The 14,620-nt window shown below is 38.4% G+C and overlaps 2 protein-coding genes across 2 annotated transcripts in view; one reads left to right on the top strand and one right to left on the bottom strand.

The window, feature by feature from the left end:
• Positions 1–1,914: 1,914 nt before the first annotated feature.
• Positions 1,915–4,960, top strand: LOC109097022 (brain protein I3-like). The gene is made up of 3 exons (XM_019110719.2): positions 1,915–2,381; positions 3,910–4,045; positions 4,796–4,960. Exons 1-3 carry the CDS (start codon positions 2,261–2,263, stop codon positions 4,926–4,928), a joined length of 390 nt encoding a protein of 129 aa, XP_018966264.1. The 5' UTR covers positions 1,915–2,260; the 3' UTR covers positions 4,929–4,960.
• A 1,227-nt stretch (positions 4,961–6,187) lies between these two features.
• LOC109096496 (brain-specific angiogenesis inhibitor 1-associated protein 2-like protein 1) overlaps positions 6,188–14,620 on the bottom strand; it is a 46,163-nt gene continuing 37,730 nt past the window's right edge. Inside the window, exons 11-14 of the mRNA XM_042730394.1 lie at positions 14,033–14,092; positions 12,150–12,318; positions 7,555–7,595; positions 6,188–7,117 (exon numbers count right to left, since the gene is read on the bottom strand). Of these exons, the coding sequence (XP_042586328.1) occupies positions 7,045–7,117; positions 7,555–7,595; positions 12,150–12,318; positions 14,033–14,092 (343 nt within the window). The 3' untranslated portion in view covers positions 6,188–7,044. The remainder of the gene's footprint in view (positions 7,118–7,554; positions 7,596–12,149; positions 12,319–14,032; positions 14,093–14,620) is intronic.

Below are 14,620 nucleotides of genomic sequence, written 5' to 3'. Positions count from 1 at the left end.
TCTGCAAGGGGTATGAAAATGTATTTGCCCATCTATGTGTGTGTGTGTGTGTGTTTTGTATTTTTACATATTGTGTATACATATGTAGGCTACATATTTTAAATTTGTGTATATTTATATGTGTACATATGTGTACGTACAGAACATCTGTCTAGATTATTTATTATACAGTATAAATAGAAAATAAATAAATAAAACGTGATATTTTTTATTTATTTCTAAGGACAATACATTGATATTGATATTAACGTTGGTATTTTACACTGTAAATGTTCTGCCAGGGTCAGTAGTGTCCCTTGAGAGGTTAATGTACACCAGAAATGTTTGATAACCATCATTCTTCAGAATATCTTCTGTGTACGGCAGAAAAAAGAAGAAGAAGAAGAAGAAAAAGAAGAAAATCATACAGGTTCTGAACAATAAAATCACACCAGAACAATTTGTGTATGTATATATATATATATATATATATATATATATATATATATATATATATATATATATATATATATATATATATATATATATAAATGCTCTTAGTTTTGATGCTATAAAAAGTACATATATAAAAAAAGAAAGTCTGTTTCTACAGCTGGTTTACTATCCAGACAGACACATGTCTTGATCGTGTAAGGACCCTTGTTGTCTATGGGAGGGTCTAAAGCTCTCAGATTTCAACAAAAATATCTTAATTTGTGTTCTGAAGATGAATGAAGGTCTTATGGGTTTGGAACAACACGAGGGTGAGTCATTAATGACATTAATGATCATTTTTGGGTGAACTATCCCTTTAACTGTCGAATGCAGCAGATAGATCTTGCAGAATGAGAACTGAAAATATGGATTCAGCCGATGCAAAGCCTACAGCACGCATATGACTTGAAATCGAAACTACTGTGGTACAGTTGGCCACTTAAGCGCAAATTAAAAGACAGAAAAAAGTATTTTTGTAGATTCTAATTACAGCTAATGGTAAACAAACATGCACAATCAGCATACAAATGTTTAATTATATACATAAGAAACATCATAATCATTAAGTTTTTAGGGAAGGTGATATTTTAAAACCTGAGCTAACTTGCCATGTCATAAAAAGAAAAAAAATTCAGATTTTTACCGAATTACTGACCAAACTCACAAGGCTCTGCAGTGGTCCTCTTTATGATAGTGAAGTTTTCATTGCTCTACTTCCTTAAATTTAAATGAATACTGAAATTGTGCATTCTTTCTGCATTCACTCTTAATTAGTCCTGAATGGACCTCAGTGGACCACAGATGCTGACAGAGAGCCCATAACCCTGCACTTCACTTTAACAGGTGAAATGTGTCATTTCCTCACCATCAGCTGAACCCAGGCTGAATCATGCAGGCCCACTTTTCTTTTTAAATCACCACAGAGTCATAGTGTTTGCACTGCCAAGAGATTCAGCCATTTAGAGGGCCGTGCCATGGTTTTTGGGAACCAGATAAAACGGTTTATTGATACGGCTTAAGCACTGGTTACAGTAAATAATAGCTTATATTTTCATCCGTTCACAGCTTGTGTGATTGCAACGTGTCCGTTTCTATGAGTGGACCCGTTTAATGTCACTAGCATGTCTCTTTGACTAGTGCATCTCTGAGCCTATATTCACTATGAATAAAACAAGAAGTTAAAAGACTTTTCACTCAAGCTGTTTTGAAACTGGCGACTTGTAACTTGCAGTAGAGTAATTTTTACTGCAAGGTATCTGTGCTTTTACTCAACTATGATTGTCAGGTACTCTTTCTTCACACCTCTGGTAATGACCTTCTTTGTTTGAGACAGAAACAGTGTGTGTGTGTGTGTGTGTGTGTGCGTGCGTGTGTGTGTGTGTGTGCGTGCGTGTGTGTGTGTAGCTTTAAGACGTCGCGCACGCCGCCGCCTCGCGCTTCGTCACGTGACTCGAGTCTTGTGACAGTGCTGCGAGCAGGAAAACCGTCGCTCGAGTTTGATAAGGAGTTTCCGTCGTTAAGTCCTCCAGATTTCTCTCATAAACGAGAGAAAAATCAACTAAAAAATCGCTATGGCGCATGTTTAGGACGTTTGGCCGTCGTAATAAGCATTCCTGTCACTCGCACAGAGCGGGTCGAGTCGCATGGGGAGAGTGGAGGAACTTTCGCTTTGATCTTTTGTTTTGGTTTGTGTTTGTTAAGTTAGTCCGGTGATCATCCGCGGTAAAGAAGCTCGGGGAGATTTCGTGTTAGTCTGCTGAAGTGCACAGGACGCCTCAGATCGGATATGGATACTAAACCTCTTCTCCAGGACAGACCCCCAGCCTACAACACAGTCCCGGCCGCCTACGACTACGGCTCGGTCCCCGCGGCGGGCTTCCAGCCTCCAGCCCCGCCGCCCTACCAAGGCAAGAGAAGCACACACTGAACACACACACACCGCCTGTTCACGATCACCAGAGACATCTCACTTAACCTACTGCACGAGTTTATAACCTGTGTGTGATGTTAGGAGTATTAGTGATGTGATTTAATATCGACACTGGCTCAGATTCAGCTTCCTGTAATGATTCTTCTCTAACTTTTGAGGAAGAATCATTCGGTTAAAGCAGACAATTGACACTTCATGAAGTTGACCTTTAAAACCTGAACTAACTTTGGCATGCCATAAAAAAAAAAAAAATCTAATGTTTACTAATTTGACTAATTTCGATATTTATATATATATATATATATATATATATATATATATATATATATATATATATATATATATATATATATATATATATATATCTCGAAATTAAACAAGCATGCCAAAGTTAGTTCAGGTTTTAAAGGTCAACTTCATGAAGTGTCAATATATATATATATATATATATATATAATACAATTTTTCAAGGGGGTGTGTTTACATAGCAATCCAATAATTGTTAACTATATATTATAAAACAAAACAAAACACCAACCAACCACTGGCTGTAGCTATTCATTAAATACAAAATACTTAAACAAAAATATGGTAACACATTTACCGAAAGTTTTTATATAATACATGTATGTTTGAGTTTCAAAAAACAAACAAACACTAATAATAAAATAATAATTATCAGACATGGTCAAATTAATAACTCACAGTTAATGATTTAATAGATTAATAAATCAGATTAATTCGGCTATCGTTCTGACTGAGTCATAAATCCTGATTCATGAATCAGTCTGGTTTGTGATTCACTAAAAAGAGCCGGTTCAGTAAGCGGACTGTAATGTCTAGTCTGACCGACTAATTGATCATTCTACGCTTTATACGGCTGACTGAGTTATGAGCCGTCTTTAAGGGTACAATAAAATGAAATAAAATCAGCTGACTAACTTGTAAAACTAGTCTAAGCATCTTATGCAACAGGTCACATTCTCGTCATTTAGAAGAACTCACAAGAATCTTTACGTTTTTGATTCTGTCAAAAGAATGGGATGTTTTTGTATACCATGTAAACAGCACTGTATGTGAATAAAGTAATCATTCAGTACCGTGGTATGTACCAAAGCTGCCGCTAGCTTTTATATGTAGTTTAATAATAGACCATAGAGACCATAAATACACTGAAAGCACACACACACACGTACTGTACACACACAGTTCGGTCGGGTCAGTTAGTCATTAACTAATCACTGACAATTCACTGATGTTCTGAGGGGTTTATATCCTTGTGAAAAAGAAGTGCACTTCAGAATACTTCAGCATGTTATTTACAATTAAATGAAAGTGTATTATAGCATCAAATGCAATCAGCCTCAGCTGTCTCCTCAGCTATAGTTTCCTTTATAAGTTCAGCTCATAAAACATCACTTCTGCTCATCACAGGGAGTCGCAGCATCTGAGGTGCTAAAGTGGGTAATGTGGAGTGTTAAACAGATGTGAACTCTGTCCTGCAGGTTTCCCAGCAGCCACTTCAGGTTATCCAGCGGCCCCGGCACCGCCTGCCGCCATAGCCACCCAGCCAGCCTACACCAGCACCTACACCATCGTGCAGCCCTCTGTGGTGGTGGTGGGGGGATGTCCGGCCTGCAGGTGAGGCTAACAGTCACCCCACGCTCTGTAAACTTAAGAACTTGGTGTGAAGTTACTCAAACAAACCAGATGCAGTGGTTTCTGTATCCGCCCCGTCATCATCCTGTTCCCTTGTGACTGCATATTTACTGCTAACTCATGCAACTCATGTCATGTGGTGACTAGATGCCAACAAAAAAAAGAAAAACAATTGTAAATGTGATTTGTAGAATCATATTGTTGGTGGTGTTCATGGTTTACATTAAAACCGTACTGTAAGAGCATGTGTGTTTTAAACTGCGAATGTGGCTTTACATTGGAATGTTTTAATCCAGAATCATTTCCTGTTTGCTCATGTGACTCAGAGTGAGAGAGAGAGTCACGTCACATCATGAGAGTCTCTCCCGACACGCTGAGTTCACTCTGAACTTTGGTTCGTGCGCCAGATCAGTCCAGTTTAGTGAGCGTGACCACAAAACAAACACTGGGATTGTTGTTCCCTTCCAACTTTTAAATCAAACCACTGTCTTTATTTGAGACAGAAACAGTGTGTAACTGATGCTATTTATATATAAATATCAGAAAGATTTCTGAAGGATCATGTGACACTAAAGACTGGTGTAATGATGCTGAAAATTCAGCTTTGCATCACAGGAATAAATTAGAGCTTACAATATATTTAAATAGAAAACCATTATTTTAAAGTGTAATAGTATTTCAGAATCATGGGAATGTTTCGGTGATCTGACCGCGCTGCTGTTGTCTGTCCAGGGTCGGCGTGCTGGAGGAGGATTTCACCTGTCTGGGAATCATGTGTGCCATATTCTTCTTTCCTCTGGGAATTCTCTTCTGCCTGGCCCTGCGTCAGAGGAGATGTCCAAACTGTGGAGCCACTTTCGGCTAGAGGGACCAAAACCCTGTCGGCGTCTTTTTAAATTCAGTTTTAAGCATCAGCATCGTTTATTTGTAATCACTGCACATGAATAATGCCAAACGTCGCTTAAATGTCAGATCACAATAGTAACCAGCCACAAACTCTTATTAATCTGATTAATCTAAGAAGTGCATGTGACGGGCTGTCCATGTTTCTTTAGTTTTTACATGCCTCGCAAGCACTATATGCTGATTTTTTTTTGTCCTTTATATAAAATCTTAAAGCCAGTCTCCAGTCCAGTCTAATCACTAGTGCCTTTATGATGGCAGAGAAAGCATAAACTAAACAAGCCGGGACTCACTGAGGGGAAAATCCCACATGACTCTGGACAGTAACATTGTGTGTGTGTGAGTAAATCAAACATTCGATTTGAATTCCATCACAGTGTCTAGAAATAAGCATTACTGTCGTTCATTGTGTTTTTGTTGACTATAATATGCTCCCTAATCAGTCACATCTTAAGTCGAGATCAAAAAGCATCTTCTGTATTAATTTTTTAGATTTCAAATCACATTGTTATTTGTATATCTTGGATTTCTGAATCAGTTTTAGAGCACGTTCTTTCTGGATAGAGTGTTATTTTGGGGGCCATGTTTTCATCACTGCACTGATGAGCTGTGTTAATATGTGCTGGGTTTTCTGAAGGCGTCTTCGAGGGTAAATATGCAGTTGCGTTTCACTCGCTGGACCTCAGCCATATCCAGGTTGAACTGAAACCTGCAATAAACAAGGGAAGTTGGCATCTAGACAATGTGATGTGTCACCCGAGGACACGTCTCTGTTTCTCTAATCGTTTTTCTTCCAGTGACCGACAATCAAGTCTCAGAGGCGTCTGGTGTGATTTCATTCATGATGTACTCATACTATACACTAGACACACTATGATGTTCGGTTGGAATTTTTCTACATTAAGAGCGATTGTAAATAAATTCTAAAAGTGTTGTTTTTTGTGTTTGTTGGTTATATTGGACGTCCTAGAATTCTCCAAAATGCATAGAACAACATTTTCAGCTTCCTTGTCTCTGACCTTATCCATTAATAATTTGTATTTTTCACTTGATCTTAAAGTGACAGTAAATATTTATAATGTTACGAAAGATTTCTATTTCAAATAAACTCTGTTCTCCGTGTCTTGTTCTGAACATGTTTGCAATTATTAAAATAGATTATATATTTATAACATTAATTACAGACACAAAACAAATGTGAAAAAAAAGTTAAAATCAACATTTAGAAACAAAATATTTTATTGTCATACAGCAGTGATCTACAAGATCTCAGGCCAACATCAACAGAAAAGTGCATTGATACAATCAAAGCCAAATGAATAGTTTCCCCCCAAGCAGAAGATAAATAAATCACTATCCACTGACCGACAATGGATCGTTATTCAGTGTTAAAACTAAGCTGATAAAAGCAAAGCTCCCTTGTTCTAAAAGCACTGATGATCTTAAAGACACAATTAGCTAAAAGCTCTTCTGTAGATGACGTGTTGCCTGCACACTGGACGCCTCCGGGGTCAAACTGGAGCTCGACTGGGTTCATTGAAAAGGCCAGCTGAGTGAGTTAGCCTGCTAACTCCGGAAAACATGGCTCTGCTTTCCAATCTTTGAACGTCACACTCAGCTCGTTCCACTAGTTACCAGGTCGAGTGTGTCAAGGACTAGTGACCAGTTCAGACAGCATCTACAGTAAGTATAATTTTCATCGGCGTTTCGGTTCACGTCACTATCATCGGGACTTCTCTCCTAACGCAGGTTCCCATCTAGTGTACATGTTACAAAACATCTTTACAATGATTTTTAAAAATCAATCTTAATCGCACCCATCTTCTCTCATGTACTGTATTTACAGAATGATACTTTGAAAGTTAAACATCTGACTTCTGATTCTTACAACTAAATGCATATATATATAATAATTCCCTGTCTACATACACACTTTATATATGTGTGTATATATACATAGTGAGATGGAGGTTTAAAGGGGACTGACATCAATAGTGCTTGAACAGTATGTAGTGTCTGTGTGCATAAGTCCTGTGAGTAATCCCAGCATCCTCGGCGGCGGGTCTCTGTGGTGTTGATCAGATTTTGGGCGCTGATCTGTCATTGGTGACTGTGGGCCGAAGTTTGACTGTAGCGAATGGATTCCCTTCCCTACAGACACAACACACTGTTACTCCAGCTGCTCAAATACAGAGACTGCTTACACTTAGTATTTCAGACCAGATATAAAAAAAAATAAAAAATTGTAACATCTAGATGTTTTTCAGGAACTGTGAACGGTGCTTGCCTGTGCAAAACTTGGTATAATAATGCAGTATGTTGCTAAGGTGTTCTGAGTGGTTTTATTTGTTAAAAATAGGGCTGTCAATAGATTTTAGAGGGAATTTTAGGTGCATATAACTGCATTCTATAGGCTAAGTTATGCAGTGAGCTGCTCCCTGCATCATTTTCATCACCATTCGACTTAAAGTGGTGTTGTGAAGACCGTTTGGTGTGTGACAAAAGTATTGTGTCAAAAACACCGATCTGGTCTGCACAGCGCTGCTTTAAGTCAAACACACCTTATGAAATGACCCATTAATACTCACCCAAAGATAGGATGCTTTGGGAGTCCGTTTGACTGAGGCACCTACAGGAAACAAAGAGCAGAACACGTCACAAATCTACAGAGCAGACAGCAGATACCACAGCACTGTTCAGTTGCTCAGTGCCCAAAATAAAACATTAAAGAGCTGAGAAACAGACATACTACCAGTACTGCACAGTTTACTGCATATTGTATATTATACTATAAAACAAGTAGAAAAGAGTGCAACAGTTTCAAATAGTAAATGACTTGATGTCAATATGTTGCATGTTTAATTCAGCAAGTGCAATGCATGTTCAAATCAACAAGTAATCACGATTCATTGCTTCTCGTTTTCTATGCACATTCCTACATCCAGCAGTCACACAGGTTTGATGTCTAACATGAAGACTCTGGAAGGTCTGGAATCTAGTCCTGCTGGAAATGCGAGTTGAGTTAACCTCACGTTAAAGACGTGTGACTGTTGTGACTGGTATAAAAGCAGACATGATCTGATTATGGCCATCAGGTTTGAGTGCAGAAAAATGGAAGTGTCTGCAACAAACCGGGAGTCTTTGCATGCAAAATCATATCTCAGCCACTGTCATATGCATATGCAAAACACATGCATAAGAGGTCATATTAATAAGCAAAACAATACTCAAAATAACACGATGCAAATTTAAAAGCAGATGTTAAAAACACTGCTGTGTTTCTGGGTGGTTGTTTACTGACTCGTGTCCCATCCACAAGTCTTCATGATATGCTGACTTCAGTCCAGGGCTGCATGATTAATCAGAAACTCAAAATCGTAATATGAGCACTGAGTCGGTCTCTCCACTAGAGGGAAGCTGTGTACTGCAGTAAATGTATACAGGAAAGGAATGGCTCTTGATTCAGTTAGTGAGCACCTGGCATCATAATGTTCCACTGCTGTCGTCCAGCTGTGCATATTCACTCCAGACACCAGCAAGATCTTGTCCGTGACATCAACATGGCCATAAGTCTTACCAATTCATCCTGAAAGCCAATTTTCTTAAACTTAATGTTAATGATACCCATCATGTATAACAGAGCAAGAGTCAGTGTGTTCAGATGTTTTCTGATGTCAGTGTTTTTCACACATTGTCTTCACCAGTGAGCACTCAAGACCCTGCCCTGAACAATAAAAAAAACATTGTTTCTGGAAAAACACAGCCTCTGTTTCTCTTGAACAGGACAAACTCCTTTCCTGCTTGACATCTTCTAATACATGGAGCTTTTACAAGAGTGTCCACAGTTACCCCGGCTTTCAAGGGTGGAGAGACGAGCTTCGCTTGAGTAATTGCATGGCACGAGTCCCTCGTTCGCCACAGCGATGAGCCAACCTTCAGCAGGGAGGCCAGGTGCCGAACAACAGGGCTTCACACCTACGGATCTGGCTCCTGTACTTCTATTGTGCGCACAATATCAGGAGGTGAGCAGGAATGGGTGGATTTGCAAGCGCTTTAGAGGAGGTTTCAGGTTGATGTCGTGTGGAATTCCATCGGAAAGGTCGAGCCGTGGCCCGGATGTGCATGTGTGACGGGAGGCAGGGGCTTGGCGGAGGATTTGGTGAGCGATTAATATTTCACCGCGTCCAGAGAGAGGAGTGTCCAGTTTCACAGCCTGGCCATTGACACCCGCAGCCCACAAATATCACAAATCAGGGCTCCCTCCAAACAAATAACGCTATATATGCAGGTGGCTCTTTCAGAGGCATTAGACCTCATTAACTTAAAAGGAGCACCTGGAATGAGATCATGTGTCTCATCAGATTAGCCCTAACACTAAAATTAGCATGAGTATAATACAATAGACATGGACCGTGACGTTGTGCAGTTCTGGTGTTGCATTGCCTGACTTGTATAACGTGCTGCTCTGTGAAATCGCTGCCGGCCCAAACGTGCATGATCTTCTGGGAATAAGCAAAATCCTGTCATTTACATGCATTGGTATGCATGTGTCACTGCCCACAATTCTGCCACATGTGTTTGCATGCATGCAAATAAAACGGGCTGTGATGTTTTTGGAAATATAGTCATGTTAGACATACCATTCAATCTAAAGCCTCCTTTCTAACATCTCAGACACTGACGTCTGATTGTCGCATTTCGCCCGCAGTGGCTGTCACTCAAAGAACTTTCAAATGGGTCGTTAGTCTCTGCTCATTGGCCATAGTAAAATGAATGAATAATGAATTTATGAATATATCCACACAAAAACAACGGACTGCCAACATAGCTGATTTTCTATGGCTAATCAACGCAATTAATTAACAATTATAAATAATTTTTAGAATAATATAGAATAAGGTTTTTGTGGAAAAACACTGGTTCTTTTAACATTGTTCTTTACTAATCGCAGTATTTTGATTAAAATATATCACATCTTGTCAGGTAGTTGCTAGGGATGTAACGATTAACCTCAAGCCGGTTGAAAATCGATTCAAATATGTGATGATTCAAATCGGTTGAGATGCTAAACAAATAGCGATTCATTTAGGGGTAGGAGTTTATATGAATGTATGTCTGAGGGGAACTTACTGTCTTTAGAAAAGTTTAAATGGTATTTTCTCTTATCATCTTGCCATAAGTGCACATCTGCTTTGTTTACAGCGGCAACTAAGGAAACACTTTAAGCGCCACCTGCTGGCAGAGAGTGAATCTGCATCTTGTTCAGCCCGTCTGCTGTTTCGGTTTCATGCAGATATTTTATGTATAGTTTCACAAAACTGAAGTCAAAACATTCTGTTTTTGCTTCAAATTCTGAAATTATACAATTTAATTTAAATTAAAAACTTCTCATGTTACATGTATGCAGTATTTTTGTTTGGATCATGATTAAAACGCAGTGTTTGCCTACCTATAATTTTAAATTTCAATTGTGTTACTTATTTGATTTGGGGCTTGTTTTAAAATTTCAATTTAGTTTTATTTACATTAACATTATATTTAAATTTTGTTATTTAGCAGACGCTTTTATCCAAAGCGACGTACAAATGAGGACAACAGAAGCAATCAAAACCAACAAAAGAGCAATAATATGCAAGTGCTGTATAAGTATATTATTATATCATATATATTTTAATTTCACAAAGAAACGTGCAGCATTTTGTCAAAGCAATAATAAAAAGACACATTTAATTTATAATTTGTCTTAAATCTCATTTTGTTAAAAAAAATTGTGAAATCAAAATCGTGAATCGAATCGTGACTTGAATGAATCGTTACACATCCATAGTAGTTGCATATGGTCAAGCTACAAGTATTCTGGCGCACCTAAAACTCAAATCAGATCCGAAAATTTTGCGTAAGCATATAAATGAATCTCACGCGGGTTGTCAGATTGATGCAACCAGGGTGTTGAAGTACTATTGGGTAAATTGGCAGTGAGTGGAATCACACAGATCAAAACAAAAACAGACATTCCGACACAGAACACACATTTCAAAACAGAATAACTGGATGCAGCTTTGTTTTTTGGAGAAACAAGTATGTGAACTTAACGTGTGTTTTCCTAAATATCTGTATTTTCATAGTACAGTCAAAAAAATTATATGCAGCACCTTTAATACTGAGCTCAACTGATATGCGGTCACACATCACAGGTCTGCAGGTGTGTATATATCATGCTGTTTCTGAGTCTTGAGTTTTTAAGCATCAACACATCAAGTGTTTCATAATGTGAAGCTGGTTTTGCTCATATGTCAGATGTATCATTGATTTTGTGAATAATCTTATTTTTGGGTTTGCAGCTATTAAGCTAGAAAAAAAGATCAAAGTCTCTTTCATTTATTAATTTACTTATTACTTTAATTAGTGATGTATATATAACATAACCATGTAGATGTTACTACATTCTTATGTAATACTGTATATACATTTGGGTGATGAATTTCAAGCAAAATATGTAAATTTCATTACTCCTACTGTTTTATCTCCCATTCCTATTACAATTTATAATAAGATGTGTAACCAAGTCTTGTAAGTGAGTACTTGTTCACGCTTAAATAAACAGTGAGGTGTGGTGGGCTTGAAAGGGTAGCTTTTTGTTTATTCTTTGCTGTCACTGAGGTGAAACTCTTCTGAGAGAGCAGTTTGGATTTAGCATTGTTCCACCGGCAATCCTCTTTAAAGTGATCCTGATCCTCTGATCCACTCAGACATGAGGACTGCAACTGTATACACGTCATGACACAGCCTAGACACTCTGACACTGACACACATCAGCTTCTATTGCTCTAAACTAAGCGGAATTCAATAAATACAGCCTAACAGCATTTAGGGCTGAAATAGACTTTTACTTTTCCTGACAGTGATGCGTGTCAATATAAAACTTACCACTGCGATGTCAAGGTGTTGCTAAGCGTGTGCTACAGTGTCCTGAAAGGCTATTCACACCTCTATGATGCAGTTCAATATATGTAAATGGGATTTCTGGGCCTATTTTATTGCCTATGAGGTGACAATCATAAGTCAAAGACAGATCAGCCATAATCTCAACAGACTCTACGAGCTCAGTGTGATGGGAGGACAGTGAAAGCAGCACTCAGGTTGTTTATAGTGGTAGATGTGGAGGATTATGAAGAAGACTGACCTGGGTTTCGTATGTGGGGGTGTATGTCTGCATCAGACTCTTGGTGGAGTTTCTCCTGACGGGCAAATCGTTGTAGTCCGCTGGAGGTAAAACCATCATGTCATCCTCTGGGTCGTTCTGCATGAGGTTTGCCACGCTCTTACTGCGCATCGGAGGATTTCCAGCAATACTACAAAATACAGTCATGTCACCATCAAAACACTGATCCCATCCTTTTTATTAGAAGAAACTTTTATTTACAATGCATTTTAACATTCTTACTAACAAACTAATCAAAGGAAATCTCCTTAACCCCATAAACCAGTGATTCCCAGGATATGGTTTAAATCAAACTATTTAACGCAAACTATCCCAAAGAATTATGATCGCGTTCTAAAGGACACCCTTCCTCAAATATAAAAGCAGCTACTGATCAAAACATATTTTTGATAGAAGTCTCTTATGCTTACCAAGACTGCATTTATAAGATTAAAAATAAAAAAACAGCAATTTTGCGTTTTTTTTTTTTTTTTTTTTTTTTTTTTTTAATTTAAAACAACTGTTTTCTGTTTGAATATATTTATAAATGTAATTTATTCCTGTGATGCAAAGCTGAATTTTCAGCATCATTACTCCAGTCTTCAGTGCCACATGATCCTTCAGAAATCCTTCTAATATGTTTTGATGACTTTTCCATTGCATTTATTTCCATGACTTGTCCAGGCCTGGAAACTACACACGGTAACAAGTTAATCAATGAGATAACAAACCATGTTAGCATACATAATCAGCAAACTGTATTTTGTGCTGCATCACCATGTTTTTGCACATTTTGCATCAGTATTGCATCAGAAATGAGTGATGGTCTTTGTTGCACAACATCTGAAATTTTGTTATGGTCCTTCTGAAATGCCTGAGCAAAGTTTTTCATAAAAGTATTGCTGTATAATTGCCTTCCAGAACTGTCAAACAGCAGCATCCACCTCCGAAAGCAATGACCACATTTATTGTGTTTCATGAGGCGCAAGTAATTTACAAATCTTTGACTCGTTGGATGGAAACTGTGCTTCTTCGCAAATGTTTTATGCGATATTCCAATTTTGTGCATAAGTTAAAATTCACAACTTTGGATGGACACCTAACTAACATTTGTTGCAACACAAAAGGCTTTTTGATCAGGCATTACAGGATCCCCTTAGGGTCCAAGAGGATAGGATTTCATTTGACATCAGAAAGCATTGTCTTGCAAAGTCTTGTGTTCTTCAAGCAAACATTAGCAGAGGTAGGTGCATGATCTGACCTCACACATCAGTGGGAAAGTGCACAAGGGATTAAAAGCCTTATAAAGCATGCCTGGGTCAGCTTAGGTAAAGTCTACTTCTAGTGTTTCACTCTCTGCTGCCCTCATGACAATCAGAGAGTGCAAATCTGCAGCTCTCAAAAAACCATTTAATCAATCAACCATTAAAGCTGAAGTGTGTCATTTTATCAATGATGATTTCCCTAAATAGGGTAACACTGTGATGCCGTGTAAACATTGCTGTTTGTTTGAGAACAGCACAGCAACATTGTATTGACTCGACCAATGGTGTGCGTTTGGGGCAGGACTGTTTGTCCAACCAATAGCAGTCTTAGGGTGTGTTCAGGAAACCTGTTTGAAAACAATTCCTTCTGGCGATGTTAAATGAAACATTGCTTATTTCCTGGTCTCTATTGCTCCATGCAAAACAGAAAAAAATTATATCAGAGGAAGTGGTTTTTGAGATAAATGATGTAATAGTCTTAATATAGGGCTTGACTGCTGTGAGGCTTGTGTTTCCTTCTCTTCAGAGGCACAGCGATCAGTATCAGAGCTAATCAGGACAACAAAGAACTGTGTTAGTGTGTGTGTGGTATCTGATTACCTGTTATTTACCGCTGGCTCTGTGTATGCGCGACAGTAAGATGATGGAAACCAGCCCCGCCTGTAAAAACACACACAGACAGAGAGCACAAGTTAGATAAAAAAAAAGAGAGAGAGTGGATGCTTTTATCTGGACTTGGATAAATGTCTGTTATAATGTCTGCTCAGTGTTTACTGAACACAGTCTGGGGATTGTGGGACATAAAACACTGAGAGAAGCATTTTGAAAGCAATCTGAACATGGAGAGTTGCATTGCGTTCTCAGAAAGGAAATCCAAGCAGAGGGCCGTCATCTGAACATGCAGCGGTGAGGGGTGACGGACAACAGTAAATGCACATAGGACGGCCCGTCATTATTTCAAGCACAATGGCAGTGTTTGTCTTGGTGTGGACTTTATGTTCTTGTGATCCAAGGGAATGTTAATATTGATGGGAGTTTCTACAACCACCTCCACCTCTGAAAGGAATGGGGACAGACAAATAACATCTTGCATGGACTTTTTATTGTATTAAATGCATTATTAATAACAACGGTCAATAAGGCTGAAGTTTTCTTTAAATAGAAGCACTCAGTCTGTCTGAGCAGGTC

The sequence above is a fragment of the Cyprinus carpio genome, chromosome A3 (assembly GCF_018340385.1).
Source record: "Cyprinus carpio isolate SPL01 chromosome A3, ASM1834038v1, whole genome shotgun sequence".
Taxonomy (NCBI): domain Eukaryota; kingdom Metazoa; phylum Chordata; class Actinopteri; order Cypriniformes; family Cyprinidae; genus Cyprinus; species Cyprinus carpio.
Note: the sequence above shows the minus strand (reverse complement) of the source record. Positions and strands in the feature narration are given on the sequence as shown.

Coding starts and splice junctions, on each gene's coding strand:
- LOC109097022 (XM_019110719.2), top strand. CDS start 2,261: ATGGATACTAAACCTCTTCTCCAGGACAGACCCCCAGCCTACAACACA. Junction 2,382..3,909: donor AGCCCCGCCGCCCTACCAAG/GCAAGAGAAGCA, acceptor TCTGTCCTGCAG/GTTTCCCAGCAGCCACTTCA. Junction 4,046..4,795: donor GGGGGATGTCCGGCCTGCAG/GTGAGGCTAACA, acceptor TTGTCTGTCCAG/GGTCGGCGTGCTGGAGGAGG.